Source organism: Mirounga angustirostris, unplaced genomic scaffold, assembly GCF_029215605.1.
Source record: "Mirounga angustirostris isolate CCGP_5_RB_7025 unplaced genomic scaffold, mMirAng1.0.hap1 SCAF_2, whole genome shotgun sequence".
Taxonomy (NCBI): Eukaryota; Metazoa; Chordata; class Mammalia; order Carnivora; family Phocidae; genus Mirounga; species Mirounga angustirostris.
Window position 1 is genome coordinate 143,210,360 of NW_026991710.1, and position 16,273 is coordinate 143,226,632.

Here is a 16,273-nt window from a genome sequence, read left to right on the forward strand (position 1 = left end):
ACAAAAATAATTAAAGCATAGTGTTTTTATGAGTGCAAGGGAAATGGGCATTTTGATGTATGGCTATTTTATACCCTTTCCTGGGGAAGTATTTTTTTTTTAAGGTTTTATTTATTTATTTGGCAGAGATAAACACAGCGAGAGAGGGAACACAAGCAGGGGGAGCGGGAGAGGGAGAAGCAGGCTTCCCCACGGAGCAGGGAGCCCGACGCGGGGCTCGATCCCGGGACTCCAGGATCATGACCTGAGCCGAAGGCAGTCGCTTAACCAACTGAGCCACCCAGGCGCCCTAAAGATTTTATTTATTTGACAGAGAGGGAACACAAGCGGGGGGAGCGGGAGAGGGAGAAGCAGGCTTCCCGCGGATCGGGGAGCCCGATGCGGGGCTCCATCCCAGGACCCCGGGATCATGACCCGAGCCGAAGGCAGACGCTTAACGACTGAGCCACCCAGGCGCCCCTGGGGAATTTAGAGATGGAAATACTATATCCACTCCTAGTGGAATGGTGAGATTATGGTAAAGCTGCACATATGTGTTTGAAGCAGCCATTAGAAAATTATTAAGTACATGTCTGATGTCATGGAAAGGCATTTCACAATGTATTGAGTGAGTAGGGGGAAAAGGCAATAATTTAACAATAGGCATAGCATCATCTTCTTAAAATATATTATTTATATAGGTACACAGGGATAAACTTTAGAAGGATATGCTCCAAAGTATCTTAGTGGTGGTATTCCAAATGATTTTTTTTCTTTAATTTTTGCTATTGAACATTTTCTGGGTCTTTTCCTACGAGGAAGTATTAAATGGGGTACGTATTTTAAATGAAAAGGGCACGCGCGCCTTTTAAAGGCAAGACAGCAGGCACATTTTTGTGACATTTCCACTGGCACTGAATTTCCAGAAAAGCACAGAGATCATGGGCATTTGATTCCTTCACTGTGTGTGGGGAGCGATATAGAAATAGCATTAGACGAACAGATAGATGGATAGTAATTGCAGGTTCTGGATCATATCCCTCCAGACTGGAGCCTCCATCAAAAACTGAAAGTGATGTTTTGATAATACAAAAATGGTAACCAGAGACAGGAATGTCCTTTCCTGACCAGCAGGTGCAGAGCAGATGACCAAAGGGAGGAGACAGAAGGAGAGAGGGAGGGGAGAGTCAGTCTTGAGTGGGGAGGGAGCTTGCTGGCACAGATAGGGAGATTTGATCTCCCACCGTCTGCAAGAGCTGCTCTGACACCTGAGACAGAAGGTGACATTGAGATTTACAAGGGTTGGACAGGTGTGCAAAAACTAGCCAATGTATTCTTATCCAGGGGTTACAAACCTTTTTTGGCCCTTTACCTTTCTCTAAAAACCAGCTGGAAAAAAATTGGGAAAAAAGAATTTTCAAAAAAAGGAAAATTCTAACTAGATAATCAGAGGGGATTTTATCTTTAAGAGTTAAAATGTTTGGCATCAGGGGCGCCTGGGTGGCTCAGTCATTAAGGGTCTGCCTTCGGCTCAGGTCATGATCCTGGGGTCCTGGGATCGAGCCCTGCAATGGGCTCCCTGCTCAGCAGGGAGCCTGCTTCTCCCTCTCCCACTCCCCCTGTTTGTGTTCCCTCTCTCGCGCTCTCTCTCTCTCTGTCAAATAAATAAATAAAAATCTTAAAAAAAAATACAAATAAAATGTTTGGCATCAGATGAAAGACAGCTATTTGTCTCCCCAATTTCTGGCCACTTTGAGAGCATCTGTGATAACTTCAGTAGGACTTTTGCTCCCCCTCCCTTTCTCTTTAATGCTCCTGTGATTCCAGTAAAACTGATCTGTCTCAAGTTACCCATGATTTTCTGGTAACTGAGTCTACTGATTCTTCCTCCTATTTCCCCTGCTCACGTCCCATACCTCCTCATCACGGTTAAAACTTTCTCCGTCTCTATCACCTATTTTTGATGGTTTGCTGGTTCTGCTGCTCTTTTGTTTTGCTACTCCCCCAGTTCATCCTGCATGGTTAATTTTCCCACCCACCACTCTGGATGCCTAGACAGAAAGTCCAAGCACTTTGGCCCTTGTATTCCGCATCCCACTGTACATTTCTCGACTTGCCTCCCACTGCTGTCCCCCAGCATGCTGCTCTTTTGTGGTTGCTCAGTTCACTTTCTGTCCCCATCCAAGCATTTGCAGTTCCCAAGGTTCCATTCATTCATCCTGCCACCAGTTGAAGGCCTGCCATTAGCAAGGCATGAAGCCGAGGCCTCGGAGGAATAGACATCCACAGCACATGAAGGTCATACCACATGGAGGATGTCACAGACCACAAGTTCAAAAATCCTCTCCCCACGGCTTTCTAGTTATGTGACCTTATGCAAATTACTTAATCTCTTGGTTCCTCAATTTTCTAATGTGTAATTGGACATAATTCACCTCTTAGGTGAGTTATTATAATAATTAAATGTTACACAGTGCCTAGCAGATTCCCAGGCAAAATAGTAAGTACTCAAAAATTGGTAGTTCCCTTCCTAACCCCACCTCAATTTTTCCAAAAACTTACAGTTTTCTAGCAGATACGATGTTTTAAGTGACCTGAGTAGTATAAGCGAGAACATGGGGAGTTCAGAGAAGACAGAGCACAGAAAACACTAATAGGCTGATCATATCTAGAAGACTAGGTAAGAGTTTCCTACGAGAGTGAATAATATAACTAAATGTACAAACATGGGAAAAGACCAAGAAAGGAAAGCCCCCACCTCCTTTGGGTCTTTACTCAAAGTCCCCAACTTGATGGAGCCTTCCTTGCCACCCCACTTCACATTGCATCCCACACAATGCCCATCCTTCCCTATACCCCTACTCTGATTTGCTTTCCCATTTCACTCACCGCCATGTCATGTGTTTATTTAGTCTGTGGTCTGTGTCTTCAAAAAAATGTAAACTCCACGGGGACAGGGGTGTGTGGGGTGTATGTGTATATTTCTTCACTGCTGCATTCCCATTACCTAGTGGAATGTACACCAGTGAGTATGTTCAACTCTCTGGCTTGGGGTTATAGGACATGGAAGTTCTGGCTGATAGAACTAGAAAATCTGGTTGGAAATCATGAAAGCCACTAAATAGCAGGAGTTTAGGTTTTTAAATTTACTGAGTTGAAATTCCTTATCTTAGGTTTTTTTTTGTTTTTTTTTTTAAACAGGAAGGGTGAGCTATAGTAAAAAATGACATCGGTTGAAGATTGACAGAGAGACAGAGGAAGACAAGATAAGAATCTATTTTGGTGGTCTAGGAACTAACTGAAGAAAGCCTATACTAAGCGGTAGTTAGAGAAGTAAATACGAAGGGACAGCAGACATTCCAGCAGAGTTACCTAAACCTGACTCTTAAAACATTAATAAAGGACAGGAGAAATAGAGTCATGGAACGGAACACTGGGCAGCCATCCAAGAAATTGAGGAAATGCATATATTCTAAATGTATTTATAAGCACCAATAATTGCAAAGATATTTTGCAATTTATTGCATTTATTGCATTTATTGCAATAATTTATTGCAATATTGCATTTATTGCAAAGATATCACACATATAGTGTGATTCTACTTGTAGAGATATGTACATAAATACATGTATGTTAATACATTAAATTTATCTGACATATAGATACCAGACTATTAACACGTGCAGAATGGCATTAAGGAAGGTACCCACTGGTCTTTAGTATTATGTCACATAATTCTATGCCGTTTGGTTACTTTTCTGTAAGCATGTATTATTTTATATTAAAGTGTCTTTAAATAATTTAACTCATTTTAAATACGTCTCATAAAAGAAATGTCAAGAGTATACTTCTAATCATCACAATTATTTTAAATCTATCACAGTTTGCATTTTGACTAAAAACCTGATAAGGTGACCCTTAATTCAAAAACCGTAATGAAGCAAATGAATTTGGGAAAGCATGATCCAAAATCAGAGACCTTCTTATTCAAGAATGAAGCCACTATTTTGTTCTAATTTATCAGAGTCAGAAAGCATCTCCTAATTAATGAGTAATGAAGTCATTAATAATCCACACAATGTAATCTCCTGGGAAAGGGTTAAAGTTTAAAATCATGAATGCTTTGCACACAGACACACACACACATTTATTTCATAGTTTATAAGCCACTTAAAAATATGGTTATGATGACCAAAGTGATAAAAATGAAACTAATAGTAAATCTGGCATTAAAACCATATTGCTTTGAAGAAAGCTTTTTATAGAAGATCTTTCTTTAAGTAGTTTTATGAAAAATAACAGTTCAAGTAAAAATGGTCTGAACCATTCCCTATTTCAGCATAAGACTTCGTATGTGATTATTTTAAAATGAGAAATATTACTCCTTGAAGCAGTTATAGATACTACTCAGATCTTAAATTTATCATTATTTTTCACTCACTCAGGTGCCAGTTCGACAGATTCTGAGAGTGAAAATTTAGCTTTCAAATCAAACCCTGGAGCCATGCCACAGTAAGTGCCTACGATCCCATCAATTATCTGTACAACGAAGAATGTGGACAGAATCACTGGGGTAAGAAGCAGTGCGCCTTGTGCTGCGAAGGAAGAGGTCAGCTGATGTCAGTCAAAGATCCAATATTTGAATGTGGAACACAATTTCTAACTTAGGAATTTAGACTTTGAAGTCTGTACTTCATCATTGAGATGCCAAAATCACACCGTAGACAATCTTAAGTTTCAAGGACAACTAACTGGTTATAAATATATGAAAACAACAGCAACATTGAGAGGAAATTAGTTAAATCATTACCAAAATGTAAATGAGGACGAATCTATTTATACAAATTGGAAAGTGTGCAATTAGCCCAGAAATACTTGAATAAAGACTATTACTAGTTAGGTCTTATCATGAAAATTGTAAAATTTAGTTCTTCTTACAAAGACAAATGGGTTATTTTCCAAAATAATTATTATGTAAATTGATGATAATAATTAAATTTTTGCAAAAATAAAATTAAACCTACCAGAATTTTGTAGAAAACTCCATGAGTGTTGAGACTGTGCTAATAAATTCCTTTGATCTACTAGCAGATACATAACAATTATATCTATTCAGCATCAAATAATCCCTGAGTATTAATGCTAAAGGAACCTTGTGAGATCATTTACTCTGCCACTCCTGATTTCAGATAAGGATCTTAACTCGCTTGAGATTGCACAGCCAGCCTCTTAGCAAAATTGGGCCTAGAAACCAACTCTTCTTAACCTTTTTCTACACCTCACTAACTTTTATGCAGTAAGAAAAGACAAAAATGCCAAGACATTCTCAACAAAATTAGAAACCAGAACAAAGAACAGCTGCTAAACTTAAAATAGACCACTAAAACTTTGAATTAAATACAGAACCCTAACCCTAAAGATTTCAAGTATCTGCTTATTGCTACAGATTGGGCCTTTTCCAGATATTTTCTTTTCTCTTAGGATTTCCAAGTTCAGTACTTTAGGTTCTCTGATAATAACTGAGTTATATATAGTTATTTTTTTTTACCCGTGTGTTTATTTTGCTAATATCTATAAGATCTATTCTATGCATATGTTGACCACAGCTATTCTAACTGTAGATTATGGCTTCCCATTTCTGAAGCACTTACAGTTGAAGTGGATTGAGTACACAAAAAGAAACTGAGCTCTTGTGGGGAAATCTTTCAAAGAGCAATTCCTGCTTTAAAAAAATTGATGGAACACACTTGCCTCCTTATTTTCCAGAGCTCAAAAGAAAACAACTTCTGTCTCCTTGACAATAGGATCCTCATCTCCAAAGACAGGAGTGACCACAGCTGTGATTCAACCATTGTCTGTCCCTGTTCAACAGGTAAGTGTGCCTTGGACCAGAGACCATAGTGAGTCAAATTCATTAGCAAACTTCTTGGTTTAAAGATTACATTTTTGATTCCAGCTAGTACACTCCCTGTAGTATTTTTTAAGTGGAAACACAACTGGGAGGAAAGAAAATGATAGGTAAAGTCCTCCCTTTCAACCCACTAAAAATCATCTTTTATCAAAAACACATCACCAATTAGTCAACGTCTGCATTTCCATTAGGAATGTCTCTAACAGCCCATAACCTGATAAAGTGGTATCTCTTTTAGCTATGACTATTTGATTTTTCTTCCACCTATATGTCCTCTTCTGTTTAGCCAAATTTATTAGCTCATTTAAAACAAATTAGAAGCAAGAAAAGTCCACATACCAACAAAAGTTCTTCTAAGAGATAAACAGATAATTTAAAAAAAATTCCAGTTCCTTGACTTAACCAAGCATTTTTATCCTGCCTTTTTTTCATTATAAGACTGCTATATCCAAGAAAGAACAACAATACACACTACTGGAAAATAATATTGAGTTTACTTTGTAAACATAACAGGAAATTTTTTTTAAAAACAGTAAAAATATAATTAGAATCTAAATGTTTTAATCAGATGTATGTTACTTTGCCTTTGTGCTATGATGTGTATATTTAAATAAGACACTCACAAAAGGCTTCCGCATCCTTGCTCTTGAAATGTAAATGAATTCCTAACTAGTCTGTTTTGTGAGCATCACCAGGCCCTCCATCTATTGAGCACTCAGGTGTTTTAGTAATTGTAGTATGTGACATATACTCTTGGATATGTGTAATATGGAAACAGTAAAGACATTTGAGTTTATAAACTTGAACCAACCAGTATAATTCATTCAAAGATAGCATAGATATTTCCTGTAAACCCCTAAACCAGAGTGGAACTTCTAAAAATATTTCTGATTAAATCAGTGGGTTTTTTTTGTTTAATATTTAAGTATTGATGAGTGATGAATGCTTATTGGCACCATGCTAGGAATTTCATTGGAAAAAAATACATCACCAGCTTCATTCCCAAACACTTTATAGAACTATGCATGGGAAACAGGAAATATACACATGAAACATTTCTTGAATGTGGCAGAATGTGTTAAAGTGTAACACAAAAGCCTAAGAGCAGAAAATATTTAAATATGTAAGCACCATGATAATGTAAATGGTACATTTTAAATTGTTTAAGTTCTCCAGGAACACTAAATGGAAGGTCATATATTCCAGTTGTATAGGAGGATGAGGGGCTCACAGAAACTCCATTGCTTTATTATTTTAAGCAACATCACATAAAGTTGAACACCCGGGAGCCCGATTGCCTGGGTGCAAATCCTAGGTCTACCACTTGTTGTAACCTCTCTATGCCTGGTCTTTTCATCATAAAATGAAGATAATACCATCTATCTCACAGGACTATCCTGATGATTCAGTGAATGAGTGAATCTCCCTATAACACTTAGAACAGTGCCTGGCACAGACTAAATACTATATAAGTGTTCAAATAGTCTTTGGACATATAAAGACAACAAAAAGTGAAACCCAGTCTGAAGCACAAGCCAATGAAAAGTCTTACAAGGATAATGAATAAGGCCCTTTACTATCCTAGCATCTCTACAGCTCTGCCAACATTCTCGATGATAACTTGTGACATATTTAGACACATGGTATCAGATCACCATCGTCTGGGGTTAAGAAGCTAACAGTTGCTTACATAGAAGGGAATAAATCCAAAGTGTTTGAAGATAAATGATTGGAGAAAGAGACATATTTTCCATTCACTACTCTGGAATCTTTATATTTCCCCAGAGACGAGTGCCATTCAGTAAGTATTTTAGCACCTTTGTTTTTTGCACATCAAGAAAAAAACAATATATTCCTTTTTAACTTGTTTCCTGTGATCCCTTACACAAAAAAGAGTGCAGGCTAAACATAAGGTAGATGGTTGATAATTTACCCTCCACTGCCAGCCACTTGTGCTTTTAATTCCATGAATCCAGACTGTATTTAAAAATAAAATATAATGTCTGTGAGAACTTTTGAAAAGACCCCTGTGGAAGTCCCACACACAGAAATCCATTTGGTAATAGCATTTACAAGCTCATGGATCCCCAAGGAACCAGGGAACTTTTACCTTGAATATCCTTTTGAATAGAGAAGTGTAACAGCTGTGAAAGGAGGACGTGGAACAATGTCTGTACTGTATGTGAGCCTAGACCAGCAAAATGACACATGGCGCTATTTGCATTCCCTCGTTCCATTCATGGGGAGTGACCCCAATAATGAAAGTTTTCTTTAGCCTGTCTTTTCAACAGTTTCTATATTCAGAATTTGATCCATGCGTCTCTGCGTTTTCAGGTCCACAGTCCAACCTCGTATCTCTGCCGACCTGATGGAGCTGCTTCTGCCTACTTTCCTCCTATTTTTACAAAGGTCTGATATCTGCAAGTCTCGTTCTCTGTGTTTGCTTTGGTCCTTAAGTTCCCTTCACATGGGGCTTCATGTAGCAGTCTTTAAAAATTAAAATGAGCAGATCCGCAGGCTCTCGTGGTTACCTTTGGGGCTAAATAGGTATTTACGGAACAACTGTTGTGTGAGTATCATCCTGTCAAGGGTCTGAATGATGTGGGCGTGGTCAGTGACCTGATAGAGCTTACAGTAGAGTGGGGAAAACCAAGACGGGTAGAAAAAAATGAGAGAAAGAGCTGTGTAGGAAATTGCTTGGGAGAACCAGCATGTTTTAGAGAGAGAGAAAAAAAAAGGACTAACATTCAGTTTGTTCTCCAAGTTTGTGTTTTGCATTGCCAAACTGAATGACATCCATTTCAGTAGTCAACTGCTCAACTCAGAAATGGCTCTAGGTGGCATTTTTTTTTTTTTTTTGAGAAAATTACAAACCTTGATTGAAAGACACCTAAAAAGTGGATATCTTTCCCAAATAAGTGGAGAGAGATTCCATGTCTGTGGACTGAAAAATGATAAAAGTCATGACTCCCAGATTAATGTATAAATTTAATACAGATCTAGCTGAAATTCCAAAGGGTTCCTTGTTTTATTTGTTTGATGTAGAACTTGGCAATTTGATTCTAAGAAAAAAACGTCTAAAAATAGCCAGGGTACTCCTGAAGAAGGAAAATCAGATGCTGGTAAGGAAGGCACAGGATTTGTCCTCGGAGATGTCAAGACTTTGTAAAGGTAGAGTAGTTAGGATAGTATGGTGCTGAACAAGACCAGACAAATTGGGAGGTGATCAGAGCCCACAGACACTCCAATATCTACAGAAACCTATAGATCGCTGGGTAAAGAATGACTTCTTCAGTAGAGATAAAAAAATATTAAATTGGACTCCTACCTCACACTTTTTACAAGAATCTAGGCCAAGTAAACAAAAGACATATGTGAAAAAGCAAATCCATAAAACTTGTGCAAGGCAGTAGGGAAGAGCATCTTGCTTGTCTTTTTGTAGGGAATGATTTTTTTCCTTCCAAGCCAGCCTGGATCCAACTTTATTAAAGGTCTTTTCGTAAGCAGGATATTTAGTGTAAGACACTGGCAACAAATGATTATATTTGACAACAACTTTGAAAGTACCAAAAAAACAAAACAAAACAAAAAAACCTGACCACTGAAAGCAATGCCACTGTAGTCATCCATAAAGTCGTCCTTTCATGCTGAGAATAGCAGATGTTCCCACGGTGTGGGTACTTCAGCTGCTATGTGGTTTTAGAGCTTTTCAAAAGCAGCTTCACCAGATCATCACCAGGAAGTCTGTGTTCCCTGATGTTGTTTTTTGGGGTCCCAGTGCATCTCTTGATTTAAGCAAATAGAGAGGACGTGAGATTTTGCTTTCCCTCCCTACAGGGCTGCCCCACCGTGGCCTGGCATAGTGTGATGGTACGGAACTCCTCCTGGGCACCAAGAGAAAGCCTCAAAAGCTAGACAAAAAACCTTGTTCCTCCATTGCATTCCAGCTCCTGAGGCATTGACATTATATTAGTGGTATATCCACTCCCCCAGAAGAAAACCGGGAAACATACTCTATGCTAACCACACAGCTTAGTAAAAAGAAAAGTGAAACATAATTCTGTATTTTTATAAAGGTTGATTTAAAAAAAAAATCACAAAACTGTAGAGTGAGTGGCAGCATGGAATACCTCATTGGGCATCTCCAGTGCCTTCTACCTTCTGTGTCTAGACCGTAGACCGTTTTCTGTTCTCTGCAGAATTGCTTCCTTCCTTCCTGACATTTGCTTTCCCCTTTGTCCCTTTGGGCATCTTCTCTCCCTGCTTCGCTGGCTCCTTTTGGGCCCGGGCTTTGGTTTTGGAGGGGCAGGTTTAGAAGATAAATCTGCTCATCTCCTTTGTAACTCAAAGTAGCCTCCCCTTTGCCACCCTTAGCATCTTTTTTTGGTCATTCTCTTGGGCGTGATGGTGACAGTGAATGTGAGGTGGGCTTTGCCGGTCTAATAGGCGCCCCATCTATTTCCTCATACTGCTGTGATAAGGATTTCCAGGTGTCACAGCTGCTCAGAGGCAGAGGCCGTGCTCCTGCCTGCAGGCCACCGGGCTTAGCTGGGACAGCAGAGCTGGTTTGGGACTATGGGACTGGGGACAGTAGAGACTCATGGGAGACAAGAGAGCAACTAGCCTTATGTTGCATTTCTTTCTAAATAGTTCGGCCCCTTCAAGGAATCACAGTATCAGGTGGGTTTGATATATGACAGGAGATACCTTATGTGGACCCTAAAACACTCAGGGGTCCCCATTTCTACCCTGAGTGGATGATGTAGATTGCCATGTGCAACCTCTGAAGGCTGGCTCTGAGTCTCCTTCAAGGCTCCCCCTTGTGTCGCTGAAGATTCTCCTAATGGCTCACTCTGCTTAGCTGTGGCTTTTCTCAAGATAACAAAGTTTGCTCCAGGTAGAGTGGTATTGTAATCCTGGAATAACTGTGGAGTTTTGACTGCTTCGGGTCCTTGGCGTCTACCCGTTTTCTCTATCTCTGACTTTCCAATGTTTGAACAAAACACACAATCCTAGAAATCAGAGTCTCCTCTGGTGCCCGAAAGCTCAGTCATGAAAAATATTTGTGTACCATTTGAAATCTACCATGAGCAACTTCCTGGACAAGCCAGGAAGTGTTTAATAATTAATCCACACAACCTGGGCCCTGTTAGCAACACTTTTCCTGCTGTGATCCTATAAATTAGCTCTTTTCTGGACCCAGTCACAAAGTAAAAAAAAATCAATTTAAAACCAGAGATTTCCTATATTTAAAAATAAGGAGACAGAATGCAATCAGAAGTAGTTAATAATCTTAACCTTTTCACTAAAAAAAAAAAAAAAGCATTCTTGTTAACCACCCAGATTATTATCAAATGCCTTCTCAGACTTAACATTAGCCTTTTTTTATAGTTCTTCTGCCAACAGCGTCGACTCTGAGAATTTCCTTAGGGCTCTACCACACTCACTGCAGCCCATTTGCTGCAACATTTGTTTTTTCCCAGCACTCCATTTGTTGTCCCTTCAGATAATCTTAAATAAACAAAACCAGAAAAGACCACACACTTCTTAATGGGGATTTGTTTGCTTTTGGTTGACGTGTAGGTGAATTACTGTCATATCTGAATTATTTTAAGAGTTCTACATCACCTATGTAAGATCTCATACTCTCAAGTCAGCAGTTGCAAAAGTCAAAAAGTTGAAGTAGGCCCCATTGCTAAGTAATCCTGGAGGAGGAAGGCAGGGGGAGGACATCTGTGAGGGGACTATTCATGCTTTGATATTTAATAACAAGTATAAAAGCTTTACCTCTTTGCATCTGTGCAGCCGAATTAATTTCTAATCTGTTGCACTGTAGAAATTTACTGGCCTGGACTTGGAGTGGGGTTAGGGGCAACAAGCATAATTGCAAGGGAAGAGGAAATAAGGGTCATGAATGGAGAAGTACTGCAGGTTTTATTATTTTACTCAGAACTCCAAAATGAGAAAATCCCCAAGCCCCTTATCTTAATAAACCTGACATAGGAAGCTCCAGAGATGGTGGTGGTGGTGGGGGAGTACATGAAAAGGTTGGGGCATGTAAAAACAAATTATGCCTTTTTCTCTTCTTGTCTGGTTTTCCCAGGAATCTACATTCATATGGAATATAATTGTTTTAGGAAGTCTGCATTCCACCAGCTAACTCTTCAGTGTAGATAGAGAAAGGTAACAGGCATTGCCATAAAATTCCATAAATATGAAAGTGTCAATAAATTTGCAGACAGACCCAAAATGTCCACGGCCCCAGTGGTAGACCTTACTAATCTCATTACACGGAGATTATAGAAAGCTAATGATTGATGGATTTCAAGGTGCCTACTTTTACCTGAGTTAGTGGTAATTATTTTATAATGCAAGTTTTACATATTTTTCCCCTCTAAGATTTGGAAGCTTTATTTTCTGTTTTGAAATTGTGTAAGAGTGCACCAAAGTCTTATGGGGAGTGTCTTCCTTGAATTTTTAGGAACTGCAAAACATAGCAGCATCTGAGGGTCAGGTGGTGGTTCTGGAGTGCCGGGTCCGAGGAGCACCCCCTTTGCAGGTCAAGTGGTTCCGACAAGGGAGTGAAATTCAAGACTCTCCAGATTTCAGAATTCTACAGAAAAGTAAGGAGAGGTGCCCATTCTCCCACATCCATCCATTTTCTTCTCTCAAGCTTCAGGAAAACCAAGAAGTGTTTAGTCATTCAAGATGAATTGATTTCTATTTTCGAAGAGTAGTGAGGCCAGATAATCTGCAGATATGCGGGGTCCAGTAAATTAAAGTCGTGGTGGTCACTGTGTACCCCTTTGAAAGTCTAATAAAAGTTGTATGTTCTTCAGAAAAAATGTTACATACATTTGAACTCAAAGTTGGCCAAATAATTTTAGGAGGTTTACAAGCCTCCTATAAGCCCTTCTATGAACTGTGGTTTAAAAAACCTCCTAGTGTAAACTGTTACTGGAATTTGGGTTTCTGTATTTATAGAAATATAAATAGATCTATTATCACTTTATCTTTACTATTATGGAGTTCCCTATATCCTACAGACATGTCCTGGACAAAGTAATAGAGAAAGATAGGTAGGTTTCTTATTAACGGAACCCCATTCTAATACTATGTTTTGATTTTTTTTTTTTTCCTCGTGTGACAAACAGAACCTAGATCTACAGCTGAACCTGGTAAGAAGCTCTTTTTTCTTTGGTAATGTATCTTTTGGGTTTCAATAGTTCTTTGTTTCAGTTTTAAAGCCATAAGCAGAACAATGTTTTTGCAGTTCCCTGGAAATACGAAACCCCCTTAAAGACAATATCTTCTTTATCATGGGGTCTGTACACTGCATTTTTACATCAGCTTCTTTATTAGTAAAACATTAAGTTCCATTCAGACAAGAAGGTGAAGCTCTGACTTACGGCTTTTTAAAATATAGTCTTTTATATTCAGAAAGCAAACTAAGCTCATGATGAAAAAACATCCGCCTAAAATTCCAGTAGAAAAGAACCATCTGCTGCATACTTCTATGGACCAAAACCTACTAATGGCTCGACCCTCCAGCTTAGAACTGTCTCACATGAGAGCAGCCCAAAGATGTAAGCAAAGCTGACCACTGGCATTTCTCATTTATGTCCCCTGAGCCGTAAACTTTTACTGTTCTACAAGCATGAAGAAAGTCATCTTGCCCTAGGACCTCTCTTAATTACCAGGTCATTTGACCTCAGCAGAGTGCTGTGTTATCCAGAAGCGCCAGGTCTGACTGTTTCCCTGCTCCAGACTTCTTGTATATTTATGACTCCCCATGAACTACAACAATGTTTGCAAAAGAAACGAAAATTTTTGTCTGTGCATTTCATAGGACACCCTCCTTGAGACTACTTTCTTTTGTGTTTCTCCCATCAGCAAAATTACCAGTTTTGCTGACTCCTTGGCTAACGGTAGAAAAACTGATTTGTGCTTCTGCCTCAGGGTCGAGCAGACTCTGCCATTATGTCCCTTAGGAGCCAAGGCTTTGCTCTGTCCGTTCTTGGGGAACTTGAAGGTTCTCTATGGGCTACTGCAGGTCAGATAACTGTGGTTTGTCCTGAACCTTTCACGGCTGAGCACTGGGCCATTAAAAGTAGGGTGTGATCCTTTTAGGATCCCAAGGTTAAAAGATGCTGAGTAGCATCCTCAGAGAACAATGGGGATTGATCTGCTGCCTTCTTGTCATGATTACAGCTAGAACATGTTGTCCCACCTAATGTGTCAGTCACCACATTGAATACTGTAGTCACTTTTCAAAATGTGGAAATGCACAACTGCATATTTTGTCTGTGATAGGTCTTCATATAAAATTGCATCATGCTGGTTCCCTGATACATGGAACTTCTGAAACTCAGTCTATTGCATGAGCTAAGATGTTAGGGCACATCTTTTGGGTTTACTGTTCTAAATAGACTTATCGATAGATATAAAAGTAGGAGCCAGATACCTCTTTTTCTACAGAAAAGTTTATGTGAAAAACCTATTGGCGGTTTATGCCTTTCGATACTTTATGTACAAATAAAACTAACATTTTGGGCCACAAATTCTAAAAGCATTACTACTGGAATAGATTAGGACTGCTTTTGATGTTGTGTTTTGGATTCTGTGCAAATTTATGCAACTCTTTTTCATCGTGTCATTGCCATCGTCATCCCCTACAGGGGTGACGATGATTTATGAAATATCTCTGATGATCTCTGTTGGAAAATCCTAAACTAACCATCATCCGAAAATTCACAACACTGGTTAGAAGCTGCATAGTTTAGTTTCTGAGTATGTACATGTTTGAAAATTGAAAATGCTCAGTATATTGGCCCAGAAGGAATAAATTTGGGTGGGGACGGAGAATAGAAACATCTACCACCCCCCTCTTCCATCCTCTTCCTCTTTACCCCTCATACCACACACTCTTTTTCAATTATGATTTGCTGTTTTGCTTCTAGAATATAGTTTTGATCAGGATTACTTAGTAAAATTAGTTCTAGGCAGCTTCCTGGAATAAAATGACCTCTAGAATGATTTTTTTTTTTTTTTTTTTAGATTTTATTTATTTATTTGACAGAGAGAGAGACAGCGAGAGCAGGAACACAAGCAGGGGGAGTGGGAGAGGGAGAAGCAGGCTCCCTGCCGAGCAGGGAGCCTGATGTGGGGCTCGATCCCGGGACCCCGGGATCATGACCCGTACCGAAGGCAGATGCCCAACGACTGAGCCACCCAGGCGCCCCTAGAATGATTTTTAACAGGCAAAGTCATGAAGAAAAGAGCAAGATATGGGAGGCCTTCCTTTTAAGCTGCATATCCTAGCAATATAAAAGTTTCTCCTCCCCGTGTTCGCTGAATTTTCTTATTTTTTTTCTCCTTCAGTTCTATCTTAAAGCATTTAATAAAACAGTCTCCTCCGTTCCAACTATAATAGAATTTGCTGAAAACAAATATTTCTTGGTACAGAACTATGTCAACCAAATCTGTCAATATAGGGGGAAAAAAACCTTGTAGATGGGCAGGAGCTATTAAAAATAAAACATGGGGGCGCCTGGGTGGCTCAGTCGTTAAGCGCCTGCCTTTGGCTCAGGTCATGATCCCAGGGTCCTGGGATTGAGTCCCACATCAGGCTCCCTGCTCAGCGGGGAGCCTGCTTCTCCCTCTCCCACTCCCCCGCTTGTGTTCCCTCTCTCGCTGTGTCTCTGTCAAATAAATAAATAAATAAATAATCTTAAAAAAAAAAAGGCTAGTTTTCTCTGATCTTTGATAATTTCTCCATAATTATATTTACTATAGTACTGGAATTGTTCCCTGGTTTTTTTAAATTGAGCATCAAAATTGTCTCCTTTCAGAAATCTACAGTTGGTGTGTAGTGTTAAATAAAATTCTTGATCGTATTTCTTTTTAAAACAAAACTTTAAACACATGAATGGCTATTCCAGTGACTGCTCATGTGAGCTGTTATGAGTGAGAACTTCAGAACAAGCAAATGTTAAAACATATTTGTATTTAAACAATGTTTTGGCATGCTTGATTATTATTAGACTAGGTATGATGATGATTCTTTTATTAGTAGCTGGATGTATTCCTTACATTGACCTTGAAGTTGACTGTTGACATGGTTGGGGGAAAAAACAAAATATATATTGAACTGTGTACTTTCCTTAAATGACCTGATTGACTTTTTTATCCATTAGGCCATTGAACTTATTCAGCCATATAAAATGGATGTAAGAACTGGCTTCCCAGATAGCTGTTTTTTTAGCCACTGTTAAGTGGAAAGAAGAAAAACAGACATGACTATAATACATCTGAGGAAAGAGATAAATTTTATAGGACTAGGCCAAGTGATGTTTTCCAAATGCTAAAACATAAATAGCCTT

At 39.1% G+C, this 16,273-nt stretch overlaps 1 protein-coding gene across 5 annotated transcripts in view; it reads left to right on the forward strand.

The window, feature by feature from the left end:
- Positions 1-16,273, forward strand: part of PALLD (palladin, cytoskeletal associated protein) — a 426,115-nt gene that overhangs the window by 192,811 nt on the left and 217,031 nt on the right. For all 5 annotated transcript variants that reach the window (XM_045880159.3, XM_045880160.3, XM_045880163.3 and 2 more), the window contains 5 exons: positions 4,426-4,492; positions 5,747-5,852; positions 8,226-8,300; positions 12,373-12,514; positions 13,046-13,069. In XM_045880159.3, the coding sequence (XP_045736115.2) occupies positions 4,426-4,492; positions 5,747-5,852; positions 8,226-8,300; positions 12,373-12,514; positions 13,046-13,069 (414 nt within the window). The remainder of the gene's footprint in view (positions 1-4,425; positions 4,493-5,746; positions 5,853-8,225; positions 8,301-12,372; positions 12,515-13,045; positions 13,070-16,273) is intronic.